Raw genomic sequence first — 15,996 nt, forward strand, 5'->3', positions numbered from 1 at the left:
AAAGACCCACTCTTGTTTCAGTGGGGAAGGCCATCGGCAAGCATGCGCCAAACTTTGCTCCAAATGATCAACTTAATGAGATTGAGTTCCACGAATATGCAGGCTAGAAAGGTGGGATTAGCTGCCATTGCAGTGGCAGTATGGCACACACCAACCACTTTCAATTACACTGTGCCCTTCTACAAAAAATTAAAAAGAAAGAGAACCTTAAACGGGCCTAGAAAACAGAAGTAGAAAACACTGAAGAAGTAACCGGCCGAGAAAACACAAAAAAGGAGAAGAGTCAAGCAAGAAAGAAGAAAACACTTGAGTTTGTACTGGTCTTGCCACCAAAAAAAAAAATCGGCCAAAGTTGCCTAAACAAACTGGAATGATTGGTACAAGGAAAAACAGGCCTGTTTTTCAAGCGAAATATATTGGTGCCGGTTTGGTGACCAGTAAGAAATACCTCAGCCAGCTAGTACGAAAACAACCAACTTGTGTAAACCCATTCCACAATCATTGTATTGAATAGGGGTGTCAATTCGGGTTAACGTGTCGAGTTTGTGTCGTGTCGAGGTATGGATATTCGACTAAATGGCTCAACCCTAATCCTACCTATTTAATAATCGTGTCATGACCTTTCAACCCTAACCCGATCTGTTAATAAGGCGGGTTGACCTGACCCAACCCATTTGACATGCTTAATAAACGAATCATATTGGGTTGATACAAATGTAACATAACCCATTTCAACTTGCATAACATTAAATATAATATCCATCTAGAAATAATTTTTTTTACATCCCAAAAGTAGTGCATACATTTTAAGTCTTCAACCCACTTTCAAAATAATATAGTTCAACAAAAATATAACATTCATCTAGAAATAAGTTCGTTACACTCCAAAGGAAGTGCATACACTTTAGAGAGAGAGAGAGACAGAGCAATAATCGATTTGTGAGTTGACACTTTGAGTTTGAGAATTGGGTGTGAGAAGAGTAGTACGGCCGAAATTAAAAAGAAGAAGATATTTATAAGAAGTGTTAGAAATTTAGGGTTTGTAGGGTTTAGAGATCTAGGGTTTGTAAAGTTTCAATTTTCAATTTTCAATTATATCCCTTATAAATTTTTGTAATTACTAACTTTTCTTTTTAAATTTAAAATATATGTTGGATATAAAAGGTATTTGACAAATCTAAAATAAAATGAATATTTATTTGTTATACGAGTTAAACGGGTTATGTTAAGTAGGTCATTTTGAGTTGACACAAATAAATTGGCGTGTCAAACGTGTCTATTGCGGATTATACAGGTTGACCTGTTTATGACACGTTTCTTATCGCATCACTTTCGGATCGACCCGTTTATGACCCAAACCCATTAAGGCCCAACTCTAATCCGAAAAAACCCGTGTTGGATTCGTGTCATGTTCGCGGGTTGGATCGAACATTGACACCCCTACTATTGAATCTCTAATTTGAAAACCATGCTTTCAATGTAAAAGATTGCTTGTCAAGTTGGTTTGCTTTGATTTTCTGCAATATTGCAAGCGATTCTAGAAGTATGGAAAAAGGAGAAATTATTTAAAAGAAAATGACAAATATTACAATATAACCTGCAAATTAGCAGGAACGCAAAACAAAACACAAACTCAACCCTCCTGAAATAAATACCAACTAAAAACAAAATTTTACAGCCTCGAATATAACATGAATCTGGGTAGCTTTTCGATACAGGATACTTCAATAATGTTTTCTACTTCAATATAAGTGGTACCCCCTTTGCACGTTACATATTTCATTATGCAAATGCAATGTGAAAAACATGACACGTGCTATTTTCCCAAAACATGGCCACCGATCTTTACATAGCAACATCTGGATCCAATTTTCTCTGAATGGCGGCAGCAGCCTATAACAGTGGTAACGACCTCAATATATTGAATCAAGATGATTGGAAAACACAAAGTAGGGGCAGATCAAGTTTATCATACTCACCTCAAAATTTCCAATTTTGTACTGGTAAGCCATCTCCTCCCTCAGCTGAGCTTGCTCTTTCATTGCTTGCGCCTGGAATCCAAATGGAAACAAAGTGATATAGCATGATTTGCCATCAAGTGATGGGTCAAGTAAATTAGAATTTAAGTAATCAATTGGAAACTAACCATTCCACCCTGCATTGACATCTTTAAAGCTACCACCTGTTCTTCCTTGTGCTTTTCACGTTCTCGCATTAGTTCTTGCCTGAATAGCAGAAATAATTAGAGTCCAGGTTAAGAGAGCTAATTTTTTCTTGACATTTAAAAAAAATAAATATAAAAAATAAAAATCTAAGCACAGTAAAAGCCAAACCTATGTAATTTGAAAATAAGCAAAATAGTTACATGTCCAATTCCCATAAATTAAACTATGCCAACTGAATGAGCCAGGCAGTTGCCATCAGATACTGAACAGTCTCTACAACTTATCATTTAACCTTCTTTAACTTTATTACAACACTTCTCCTTAAAACTTCTAAGTTTTATAGAGGAAGAACCATAGCACCTTCCGTCATTTTTTAAATATGAAACCTTCAAACTCTCCCTGTTCTGGTTATTTGAACAGTCCCTTTTTAAAACAATTCACCAAGACCAATTATTAAAGCATACAGATAAAATCACACAAGTCAAAATACTGAATAATACCAAAATCACACAATAAAAATACTTAATAATACCTTTTCAGATGAATGTTAATACTCTCTTGATAAAGACTCTGTAAGGTAAATTTATTCGACAGTACGAACAAAATCTGAAGGAAAAAGCTGTTCTCTCAATGCTAAATATGAAAGGATGGTCAACTTTTTAGGATATAAAATTCCAAATAAGGTTCTCATTTAATTTCAGAAATAACAAGACATTCTAATAAAGATGCAATAATAATAACAATTACATTAAAAAATTTGCCAGAAATTTAGGGCAAAAAAGTTGACTGATAAGAGTAACAAAGTAGCACTTAAAATTAGCACTGGTTGAAAATTCTCAATACCTAACTGGTTTGATGCTGTTTTTGTCATGCTTTAGCTATTTGATTTGAGACAGATGAATATGAACAAATGAAGAGGGTGATTAAAATTAAAAACAAGAATCCTTTCTTCATCAGATCAAACAAGACAAAATCACAGAACTACTAGGATGCCAGGCTCTTTGCTTCATGATTGATTCAAATAACACTGAAACATACCGACGCTGTTCTTCATCATCGAAGATAGTACGTTCTTTCTGCTGTACTTTTTTAAAACCTTTCATCTGTTCCTTTTCCATTTTACGTCTGTAATAGGCATCAAGGTTGTAATACCTGAAACCACAAACATTGAAAGAATTCATTGGCTTATTAATAGTTGGTAAACTGGATGGACTGATTTATAATGCAAAACCTTGTATAAGGTGAAGATATCAACATGAGTGTCAAATAAGCGATTAGCACTACTCTCTAAAATAGATAAGACGTAAACTGGATGGACTGATTTATAATGCAAAACCTTGTATAAGGTTAAGATATCAACGAGAGTGTCAAACAAGCAATTAGCACTACTCTCTAAAATAGATAAGACCGTATAACATCAACTAAATATATGAAATTAAATCCTAAAATCTTCTTTCTTTCTTTTTTTTGATGATGTGGAACCTTACCAAGGCAAGGCCCTTTGGAGTAAACCATGGAACTGATAACAAATGAGTCCTAAAATCTTCTCTTTATTTCATCCTGGCAATAAATTAAAAGGTGTATACCCCTTAGTTCATCAACCATGTGCATTTTATGATATAGACTAAAATAAATAAAGGACTGCCACATTTTTATCACTGATTTGGGCCTATTTTCAAGTACTTATGTAGATGAAGAACCATGATGATGATGATGATGATGATAACAATAATAATAAAATCTACCCAATGGGCACCATCTGTTATAATTTCACAATTTACTCCTTAATGTAAAAGTACCCACAACCTAGTTCCAGTCTCCAATAAGCACAGGTCTCCTCACTTTTCCCTCCCCCAACCAGATCTCCTTTATTATTGGTTCAAAGCCTATACGCTCGCTCTTGCCTATGCTCTCAATGACCTGTCCATATGCTTGTACTTTTCTACATACCGAGTCACGCTTCGGCCTTGATTTCCTCCCTTTTGCCAGTTTCACTAATGAAAACAGGGATTGACAAATAACACTTTGACTACAGGGAAAGATACACCTTCAACAGAGAAAAGACTACTCATATCCAGGAAAATTTGAGATAAGCCTAACAGAACCAGAGTCAATGAACCTCAAACTACTACTAATAAAAAAGAGAAAGACTAATTAAGTTACAACTCTGCACAAAAGAATGAAAAACAAGAGACTATTTAACTAACAGCAAAGAAGCTCACTTTTTGGAAGGAAAAGTAGCTGTATTGTGATCCTCCATGAATCTGCCAGAACAAAGAGGCATTAGACTTTCTTTCTTTTTTGGATAGGTAATAAACATTAAACATTTATACAATACTAAAGTTCTTTTGCAAAAATTTATTTATTGGTAAGTAACACACACCCCTATGGGCTTGAACCTATGACATCATCCCTCCACCTTGCACTCACAAGGATAGCAGGTGCCATTTGAGCTAGAGCTTATTGGCTAAACATTTTTACTCAATTCAGAAGATAAGAGGAAAAAAATAATTAATTTTACAAATTCTTTAAAAAGAAAAAAAAAAAAAGTTTCTTTTAGAGCTTAACTCAATCCAATCAACATTTTTGTGTACTTACTGTTTAAACATCTGCTTCTCTTCCCAATTAGGCAAACTTTCAAGGTTCACCTGCAAAGAAATATCAAAAACAATTATCACATCCTAAGCATACGACCAATTTGAAAAAAGAATACATATAAAGCATAAAAGTAATGCAACTCTTATGTCTTTCATCCTATGAAGCACAAACAGGGCAAAATCAAATGGTGTACATGCCTGCATGCATATATGCTATCTCTTACCCCATGATCAATTGGATGGTAGATCCAAGCACCAGTAGATCCAATCAAATGGTGTGGATGTGCCTGCATGCTTTATGCTCTCTCTCTCTCTCTCTCTCTCTCTCTCTCTCTCTTTGTTCTTTTTCTTCTTTAATAAAAAATAGGGAAAAGTTAACAGATTCCCTAAGAGCAATAGTTTAGGAAATATTTTTAGAAACTTTTTATGGGAAAAGAAAACAGTAACTGATTTTTTTAATAGCTTTTTATATTTCCCATAAAAATAGTATCAAAACTTTCATAAAATTGTCCATTAACAAGTACCCTAAGGAAAACCATTAACAGGAATCAAAAAAAAAATAATAATAATTCAATAAAGACAAAGGGGCCCCACCCATGTACACATGATGGGTACAAAAAGTACACCAACATTAAGCACAAAAAGAAAAACTCTCGTGAATCTCAAATGAAAATAAATTGGACACATTAATCCACTCAAATATAGATTTGAGGAATGAAAAATTGAGATCTGGTCCATCTAGAACGGATTTCTCAGGTCCCTCGAACATTCTAGCATCTCTCACACTAAAGACACCATATGAGACAGTGAGGGATCACATTTGAATCACACTATTGCCGCTTCTATAAAACCTGCCTTGCCAACTTGCTAGAAGCTCCACCACACCCCTCAACATTACCTGCTGGACCCCAAACAAAACAAATACTATACTCCAAAGCTCTTGAGCAATAGGGCAGTAAATAAGTAGAAGATTCGTAGTTTCCCCAGCCAACTACCAGCTTACACATACAACACCAGTATATAACCATCACCCACCGCTTCCTGAAAATATCAACAGTCAGGATTTTTCCTCAGGCCCCCTTACTTGGGAGTTTAGGCTTCCACAAATTTTTCGAAGAAAAGGAAGATTGGGTTGAAGGGTGTAAAGATGTGAGTCCACTCCACTTCATCATATCTGACTGGAGTAAATTAGACCATAAAGGTTACAAGGAATTCCAGTTCCAAATCCTATACAACTATACTGTTGTAACAAAACTAATATCCCAATGATGGGACTCCCCCAAAATGATCTAATGATCAGCCACTGATGCCTCTTGTATCACATGCTATTCAAAAATACTTTTGGGAATGTCTCCCTCAATAGTTATCCTCCAGACCAAGAGTCATGCCAAAACTTTATGCAGGTGCCATCACCCACACTAAAACTACTGAACCTTAGAAAAGTATCCCATCCTGCCCCATATGTTTTTTTTTTTTAATAATAAAACTTCATTGAAAGAAAATAATCAACTACAAAGAACCAAAGCACACAGGAAGTGTGCTGAGGTAAACATGAAACCAAACAAAACTACGGTGCATGAAAAGTACAACTATTAAGCAAAGCAGGTAAGGAGTTAAAAGTGAAAACACAAAAAGCCATTGTCCACCCAAGTACAGAGAAAAGCTAGTTTCAGGCCTTGAGTTGAACTTTCGGTTCCTTCAAAAATCCAAGCATTTTGTCCCCCAAAATACCCCACATTAGACAATGAGGAATCATGTTCCAAATAATTGCATCCTACCCCCTATGTTCTTCCAGAGGCTAACCCCATGCAAACCTCAGAGCTCGTTAGAGGACCAAGCCCCCACCCTCCAACTCCCCCCCCCCCCAACAAACACACACTGCCATATTTCTGATCCACCACGTTCCGCCACAAGGCCTCCTTCTCACATGCATATCCCTAGAGCCCATTCCCCAACACAGCCTTGTTGAGCTCAACTAAATTTCTGGTACCCAAATTGCCACTCTGGAGTGTTTCACAGACTTTACTCCAATGCACTAGTTGATACTTAAACTCAGTTCCAAGTCCACCCCACAAGAAACCTCTCTATATAACTTATGCATGCAGCAAGCTACTCCCATGGAAATGGGGGAAAAAAAAGACAAGTAGTAAGTAGGTAGGTTGAATAAACTATAAAGTACTCTTGATTAGTCTATTATCTTTGGTTGACTCTCTATTTCACAATTTGACTCTCTTCTCTTCTCACCAATTCTATTTTAAGCTGATCAATCTATTTCTTTGCTATCCATTACTGTTTTTGAATATTTTCTACGTGTTTTCGAATATTTTTATGGTTATCTTTAACCTAAAAATATAGAACTAGTTGAAGGCTCTTGTCTTATACGGTTGGACATAAGCTTAAATAATATATAATTGAGATTAAACTCAATAAGGATTCAGTGTAAAACCTCATCTTTACACCTCCAATATAATATTTTCACATCAGATTTTTTCAATTAGATGAATAAGTATTTCCACACAATCAAAGCTCTAATAAAAACCTTTTCACCATGTAATTATAAAATTCTTTTGTAAAAATAAAAAAGGGCCAAAAAAAAAAAACACCATGGGTGAAGAAGAACAAGAAACACTACTAATAAAATGTTTATCAAAAAAAAAAAAGTACTAACAACTTTGCTACAGAAGCTGCATTGACACCCTAATCATCCCCTTTTAGGTTTTGTGGTTATCATATAAAAGGATTTCCTAGATTTGGAGAAGCAGGCTGTACCTGACCTCCATGTGTGTGTCTTGCCATTCACTGGATAGGATTAAAAGTAATTTAAAGATTATTGAATTTACAAAGACATACCAAAATTGCAGTCACCATTAGTTTGCTTGAAGTAAAGAATGTGGAAGAGGAGTATTTAGGTACACAATGCAGTAGATAGAGGCAGAGAAATTGGACTTTGACTGGACCTACATGTTAATATAAATATTTTGGTTTGAGAAACCCATTGCCATAAGTTGCAAACAATTCTTGTTTTCCTGTTTCAATTTCTGGGTTTGATTAATAGTGAGGATTGTTGTACAGTATGCTCTGCGATGTACAACTAATCTGAGTGAAGATCTCCTATGTCATCAAAAAAAAAAATTCCTGGGCACCAAACTATAGATAAGGATTTCACCTATTGGTGGAGGTCCAAATTAGATCTTAGGGGCATATGGGTGGCATCTCCAGCTGTTCGGCAATATTATTAAAGAATATCTTTTTCTTTTTCACCAATTTCCTTCTTCTTTTTTCCCCCTAATTTTAGCATGGAATTTTATAACTATAGGGTAAAAAGGCTTTTATTAGATTTGTGATAGTGTGTAGAAATACCTATTCATCAATTTAAAAAATTATGATGCGGAAATATTTCAACGGAGTAAAGATGAGGTTTTACACCAATTCCTTATTGAATTTAATCTCCATCTGATTTTATCATGAATACTTTATAATATGCCTATAACCAACGTTAGCCACTTGGGCCTTGGCACAAAGAAAGTGTAGCCACTCCCCTCAGAGATGGAAATTTGGCACAACCACAACCTCTATGACCCAACTTTTATCATATACTATACTATGATAACTAATAATTTGCTATGTCTCTACCATTTCCATATTTTTGTGTGCCCCGCCTCCATGCTTCCTTCATCTCTCTCTCTCTCTCTCTCTCACACACACACACACTCACAGCAATTATCACATTGAAAGTTAAAATTTAAAAAGCAGAGGGAATTCAAGTTTTTACAGGTGAATAATTGATTCTATGCAAAATTATCACTAGTTTACATATACCCGTTATTAATGATAATGGCTAAGGAAAATGATATGTCTTGAACATGCTACGAGATGGTGAAATTGTGAGAGATGGAATACCTGTTTTACTTCTGCCAACCATGCAGTGAACTCTGGCCGTTTGTTCCTACAAAGTACAAAGTATCATATAAACAAAAACAGTCAATTTATTTCACACAAAATTGAATAATTAGTGGCTAACAAGAAAAATACAATCGAAATCTTCATATTATTCTTATTTCTCGTTTTCCGAAAGAAAAATTGCCATGCATTTATTCTCTCCACAGCCAATGCTCCTAAATAATTTCTCAGCAACCAAACACAAACACAAGCCCTAACCAGTGACTTACCACATATCGGTTTCTCTGATAATCCCATACTTCCCCCACGAGTTCGTCACCGCTCCCTTCTTCCCTCTCTCTTTCTTCTCCTTCTTCTTCTTCTTACGTTTCTCTCTCCTCTTTCTCTCTTCTTCTTTCTCTCTCTTCCTCCTCCTCCTCTCTTTCTCTTTCCTTCTCCTTCTCCTTTCTCTCTCCTCATCCTCTCTCCCTCTCCTCTTCTTCCTCCTCCTCCTCTCTCTCTCGCTCTCACTCTCCGCCTCCGAATCCGAACCACTGTCCTGATCCGACTCCGAATCAGAATACTCCGACTCAGAATCCGAACCCGAACTCGAATCCTCTTCGCTACTGTACCGCCTTCGCGATTTCCTCTTCTTTCTCCTCTCGCTTTTCCCGTGCTTTTTACTCACATCCTCTTCCTCCTCCGAATCGGATCTTTCCCGCGCTTTTCTTCGAGACTTAACGCCTTTTCTCTCTTCTCCGGAACCGGAATCTGAATCGGTACCGGAATGCTCTCGCTCTTTCCTGGATTTTCTCTTCGACGGAGCTTCGGTTTCTTCTTCTTCTTCTTCTTCTTCCTCATTTGCTCGCTTCTCTGGCAGCGCACCGTTTCGATCTTTTGCCATTTTCGTTTTTGGTTTTGAAGATTTTTTATTTTACAGTGAGAGAGGGAAGGGAATACGAGCTACGAAGCAGATATGGGACAGTGATGGAGCTATTTATATTGGTTTCGGATTTGATGTATCTGGGATGAAGGTTAAGATATGCGTTACGTCTAAAACTAGGCCCAAATGTTTTCTTTTTTTTAGAAACAGCTAAGCCCAGAATTGAATGAATCCTTTGATCTCAAAATATAGATCAGCCCACCTCTTCGTGGGCTACTCTTTTTTCAAAAGAGTTAAAAAAAAAATGTAGTGATTGTAGAAGTTTTTGAAAATATAATGAATGTCCAAATTTTGTTTATGTAAAATATGTGTGTCATATTTTGCAACTAGACATTTCTTGCGAGTGCTCAATGGACAACATTTGGACCCGTACTTCTTAGTTAATAAATAAATCCCAAAAAATTATATATTGACTTTTTAATTTTAACAAATTAAACTCTATATATATATATATATATATATATATATATATATATATATATATACATACATACATACATATATATATATATATATATATGAAAACCCACTAATGAAGCACCTTATCTTGTGAGAGAACTTTTGATTGATGCCTATTATACTCGATTGGAATTTTTCTTCAATGATCGACCATCATATATCAATAACTCTAATGGCCCGTTTGGATTGAGAAAGAGGGAGAGGAAGTAGTGTAGAATAGAGTAAATTTAGCTTAAATTTAGTCTATTTTAAGCCAACTCTACTCTACTCTCCTTCACTCTCCCTCCTTCTCCTCTCTCTCTAAACGGGCCATAAATTAGATCGGTTTTTCCTCAACAAATTAATGCTTGGACAAATAATTTCCTACCTAACGGGGAGATAATTGGATAGATGACATAATCCTATATTTATTACAAAACCGATAGACCTTAAAAACCAGATGAAATCTTTTGTAAAAAGATGTTTGGTCTAAAAATTAAGATTTTTGCTAGTGGAAATTATTTTGTAATAGATGATAAAGAAGAAGAGCCAATATTTTGTGAACCATGCAGATTAACACTTGTCATCTAACAAATCACATTGAATGAATAAAATTTATGAAAAATTTAATTAAGTCATTTTGATGTCAAAAGTCCCCTCCTATTTTCAGATATGACACTGTACCTCTTCAGGTTTTGATACTACAAGTCTACAACCATTTATATGAATGGAGCCCAAATACATATTTTTCAAATTATATTTTCATCTAGAATAACCTCAAAATAAGATGTCATTTCAACCAATTGTTCTGTTTCATATATATGCCCTCAACATTAAGAGACTAATTCAAAACCACTTGAATGCACAAGGCATTTTACATATTGCAAATCAAATCCTAACATTGTTTCCATTCTATATTTAGAATCACTATAAACTAGGCAAATGTTAGAAAAAATATTTCGAGTGTCGTGTAAGCATATATTATATAAAATCGTAGGGAAACAAAGGAAAAGAGAATATCAATAATCAGAATAAAGTTTTTGACATGAGTGGCATATTGTTTCATATTTTGAGTGTGGCATTCAAAAACTTAATTTTCACAAATACTAGTAGTTCAAACTGCTCGCTGAATCTTAGAACTGATCACAACAGCTAAAAGTATTTTGAAGTGTGCACTATAATTGCAGATCAATATGCCATAATCAAGCAAAAGCATCCATCAAAAGCCATGCACCATTTTAGGTTTTCCCTGTCTTGAGTTTAGAATACTATCTGTTTCCTCATTTTGATCTATTTTGTCAGCTTTCATGCTCTCTAAAAGCCCATCCACTTCTTTCCCACCCCTGATATATGCCTTGAACAAAACGTGGTACATTTCCCTGTCCAATGGAACAATAGTCTTCAAAGAGCCCAGAAAAGCTTCAACTTCTTCAATGCCTCCATTATCACCAAGCCAATTCAATATGCTTGAAATCAGTGTAACTTTAGGCCGCCACCCTTTATTTTCTGCCCGTACAGCCAAAGCTTCCTTCATGCATTCAAAAGCCTTCTCCATATTCTGCTTATCCACATAGCCTGCTGCAAGAATTGCCCAACTATTTGGGATTGGAGTCTTCCCTTTATTGACTTTATCTCGAAGTATAGTTTCAGCTTTTTCAATCAGTCCCTTCTGACAATACCCAATAAGGAGAATGTTTGGCACGCGGAAATCATAACAGTGGCAGGATGACTCCCACTCCTCAAGCAACTTTTCAGTTTCTTCGAACTCCCCAAGCTTCACTAGAGAACCCAGCATGGTTATATAATCCCTGTTGATTTGCTTCTTACAGTTGGATTTTTCAAGTCCCCACAACCTCATCATCTCATCTTTATTTCCAAGACTTGCATAGAGTGAAATTAGATTATTGTAGCCAAGTGCATCTTTATTTACCTTTTCCTCACATTTTTTCAGGTGCATTAGAGCTTTCTCACGCATACTTGCTTTGATGCAATAGTTGGCCACCATTGAATAAGTGGTCCAGTCCATAGAGATGTGGGGTATGCTCTCCATTTCTTCTAAAACTTTCTCCATGCTTTTAAGATCAGATCTTGCACCATATGAATTTATGCAAATTTTATAGCTAAAATGGTCAGGGGAGACACCATTCTCCTTCATTTCTGATAAGACATCAGGGACTTTCTCAATCTGGCCAGTGTTTGTATATAGGCACATGATATCGTTGTAGATGAGAGGACTGAAAGTAAAACCTATGTCTTTCATCTTCTGCAAGTGAGAGAGGGACTTGTCAACATTGCCTTCCCTGACATAACAATTTAAAAGAGCACCATAAATTTTGTAAATTTTGTCTTGATCACTCAAGTTATTAAAGTAGTTTTCTGCAGAATCCAGCCCACGAACTCTACCAATCAGATCTAACTGCACAGCCTGATCACCTGGTGAGAATGAGCAGAGTCCCTTGCTACTCACCCACTCTGAAACCTGCAGCAGAGGATTAACATGGTGACTTCAACTACCATGACAAACAAAAAACCACAGATCTCCTAGGCATTTCAAAGTTCGAAAATTAATCAGAAAAAAGAAAAAGGAAGAGTTAGGAGAGAAGCATGATATAAATCTAATAAAAGAGTTTAGGTAGAAATACAGGAGAGGACACTATATATATACTGTGTGTGTATTGCTGGTGTTTTCCTTTTTTTTGGGGGGTGGGGGTGGTTATGAATGCATCTACGAGCGAGAAATCATCCTCAAATGTGGATGTAAGATGCACCAAGCCTTAAGCCAGAAGCAGAAAAACTTTCAAAATCTCATTTTTAAAGGTTACTAGCGTCATACATGTTGAATATATTATTGAAAAACAGTTAACATTGGCTGGAAGATTAATTTTACCGCCGCTCTCACAAATTCACTCAAATCTGGAAATTTTTCTCCTTTCAGTAAGCCATGGAATGACAGCAATAATCATTTATTTTTCAATAACTCTTTATAGTAGATTTTGCAAATTAAAAAAAAAAAAAAAATGTAATCACTTAAGATAGACATATAATATACTAATTGTTTTAAATATTTATGGAGGTCATCCCACAAATGCACCAACTGGCATTGCTAGTATCTTATTCCAAGATGAAGTTTCTATGACTAGACAGAATAATCAACCTATGTAAAAAAGCATTAAGAATACACACACACACACAAGGATCCTAATCGTACAAATTTTGCTATTTTAATCTGCCCTCTTGGTGCCTAGCAAGAGGCCACAAAAATATAGCTTGATGCCAATGCTGAACACCATTCCTTCTGTTATACATTCCTGCACGTGAAAGAGAACTCAAGAAATTGTTTATGCTCTAAAATGAGCAGGTATGCTCTTCTTGATATTCTAGCTTATTATAGAGATGCCGGAAAATTTACAATCAGAGTACTCCATCCCTTCCCAGATCAAACAACTCCAGAAGAGCCTATGAAATCGTCAGCAATGGAAAAGGTAGGAAATAGAGAGAATTTGATGAGGAACACAATTCTTGATTGAAATTCACATACAGGTCTGAGAGCAAAAGAAAGTTTACAAATCCAAAATGTAAAGTTACTAATCCACATGACACCTCCGAGTCCCACTATCTGTAGGATCAGATTTTCAGGGATTATGGACACACCCTTACTTTCAGTATTTGCTGTGTCAAGAAGATTTCAGTCAACTAACCAAAGCTAGAAGATCCATGTCAAGCAATATATGGTTCAAATTAGAGATTCAATAAATGGAGAAAGATTTCTGTGTGGGTCCAAAGAACCAACCTTGAATCTGACATCATATGGATACTTAAAAAGGTATATTGCACCAAGACTAAACAGATGCATCTACCAGCTTTAAACAAGTCAGTCAAAAATATGCACATCAATCCATTCCTTTTTCCACACTAGTATTCCTCGACTCATTTACTCTGATTTTAAGGGTGAGATTGTGGGTTTACATCTCACTAGCATCTGTAAGTTACCAACAAAAATCATGTTAAACTGTCATATACAATGACTCTTAATTGGATACTTCCTCTTGTAGGCAAACATTTTTGGAGTTTTGTAGTTCAGCCAGACTTGAATGGGGATCAGAAAGCTACAACCCAACAAAAGAAATTCACTTTGCCATAATGAACCCTAGAAAAGATAAGTTTCATTTCTTAGCATAATTTCATTTCAAAACGCACCAATATTCTGATATGCCAATCAAAATGCATTTCTTTTAAGTTTCAACACATTTCCCTGAATCATCAAAATAACTTCAGAAACCAAAAATAGACACCAATGGAGTCCAAGCCACTAATATAGGATTTATTTCTGCCTTTGTACAAGCTCATGAACACTTGCTTATCTAAATGTCAAGCACAAATTATCATATATATATTTCCTGGCAACTCAAAAACCCATCACCCACCACAATTTGCTTAGAAGATCTTAGCAAAGGAGATTATATAAATTTCAACCCTCTTATAAATTTCATCTTTTGCAGCCAGGAAAAACAAAAGGTTCTCTTAATCTGACCTAGCCCTTTTGATGAAGAGTTCCTCATTTGCCCAAAACCCAAATAATACACCAAACCCATTCTTTCTTTGTTTAGCTCTTTTTCCGCCTTTTCTCTACAGCCAAACAGAGAACCTTCTCAACTGTGAGCAATACAACTCTTTACCATTATTGAAGCAAATTTTCCATCATTCAATCAAAACCAAACAAGCATTTCAAAAAAAAACCCAGAGTATCTTTCCTTTTGTTCAACATTTCCAAAGCAGCTACAACAAAACCCTCAAGCTACATTTGAAAAAATAATAATAATTTACTCAGCAACCAAACAGAGCATTACCCAGAAAATAAACTGACCTCGAGAGCTTGGTTGTACCGCCTGCGAGCTCGGAGGTCGCGCACAATGCGCTGGAGCTCAAGGCTCTTGACTTTGTTGCCTTCTTGCACCCACTGATCAAGAACTGGAACTACACTGAAGGAAGGGTCCCCCATAGGACAAATTCTTGAGAAGAGGTTTCTTCTGCTAGTGGTACCATGCTTTCCAGTGTTGTAAGATCTTACTATTAGGATTGCATTAGTTGTGAGGTCTCGGGACCTGTTCAGGATTGCGAACATCATTTTTGATGTCATGGAATGAAAGAAATTTTTCCAGAATTTGTGTGTGGGGTTTAACAGTTTACCTCGGATTGAGGAGGGTTTTAGTTTAGGATAGGATTTTTGCCTTGTGTCGAAAAGGGTTTAGGCCTTTAGGGTTTAGGGCCTCTTTGCCTTTGGTCAGCTCTTTCATTTTTTTTTTTAATTGAAATAATGTTCATATCAATTTTCTAACCCAGAAAAACAGGTTCTTATATTAAAACAAAAAAAACAAAAAAACAAAAAAAAACATATCTCTCCCTTTTTTTTCCCTCTCATCTTTTTTTTTTTTTTTTTTTACCTCTTCAACTCTATCAATAATAAATCCAAGTTGATATAATCTCCAAAAAAAAAAAACAAATTGTAAAGAGAGGTTGCTAATTTTATGGGATATGGAGAGATGTGGTGGAAAAAGAAAAAATTATTTTTTTTAATCTACCTAAAATCTTGGAGTTTTATTTATAGACCATGACTTAAATGGCTCAGAAGCCCCTTAAATAATAATATAGATAATTATTTCATCTCTATAAAATGTTTTTATATTTTAAAGTTATGTTGTTTGCAGATTAAATAGTTACTAATATCTTATTGATATGAAATTTGACGTGATTTACCACAAAAAAAAAACATATAACATAATGATAAAATTTTCAAAATATTAATTTACTAAAAAGTTTAGATGATATAATATTACTTATCGTCCTTTTAAATCCTTGATATCATTTCTACTTCATAGTATATTTCCTCTCCTCCTTATATCTTAGCCCTTATTATAGAGTTGATAAATGAATTAAATGAAATGGAATAGAAATTAATGAAATAGAATGGAAAAGA

At 35.4% G+C, this 15,996-nt stretch overlaps 2 protein-coding genes across 2 annotated transcripts; both read right to left on the reverse strand.

Annotated features, from left to right (window-relative positions):
• Window positions 1-1,546: 1,546 nt before the first annotated feature.
• Window positions 1,547-9,625, reverse strand: LOC142640536 (uncharacterized). The gene is made up of 8 exons (XM_075814670.1): window positions 8,932-9,625; window positions 8,663-8,708; window positions 4,764-4,813; window positions 4,388-4,429; window positions 3,204-3,317; window positions 2,147-2,225; window positions 1,980-2,051; window positions 1,547-1,893 (listed from the first exon to the last, which is right to left on the reverse strand). Exons 1-8 carry the CDS (start codon window positions 9,543-9,545, stop codon window positions 1,846-1,848), a joined length of 1,065 nt encoding a protein of 354 aa, XP_075670785.1. The 5' UTR covers window positions 9,546-9,625; the 3' UTR covers window positions 1,547-1,845.
• Window positions 9,626-11,016: 1,391 nt separating this feature from the next.
• Window positions 11,017-15,324, reverse strand: LOC142638102 (pentatricopeptide repeat-containing protein At4g21705, mitochondrial-like). Its single transcript, XM_075812099.1, has 2 exons — window positions 14,887-15,324; window positions 11,017-12,501 (listed from the first exon to the last, which is right to left on the reverse strand). The coding sequence occupies exons 1-2, from the start codon at window positions 15,157-15,159 to the stop codon at window positions 11,242-11,244; spliced, it is 1,533 nt and encodes a 510-aa protein (XP_075668214.1). The 5' UTR covers window positions 15,160-15,324; the 3' UTR covers window positions 11,017-11,241.
• Window positions 15,325-15,996: the final 672 nt, after the last annotated feature.

Source organism: Castanea sativa, chromosome 6 (assembly GCF_040712315.1).
Source record: "Castanea sativa cultivar Marrone di Chiusa Pesio chromosome 6, ASM4071231v1".
In the NCBI taxonomy this organism is placed as follows: domain Eukaryota; kingdom Viridiplantae; phylum Streptophyta; class Magnoliopsida; order Fagales; family Fagaceae; genus Castanea; species Castanea sativa.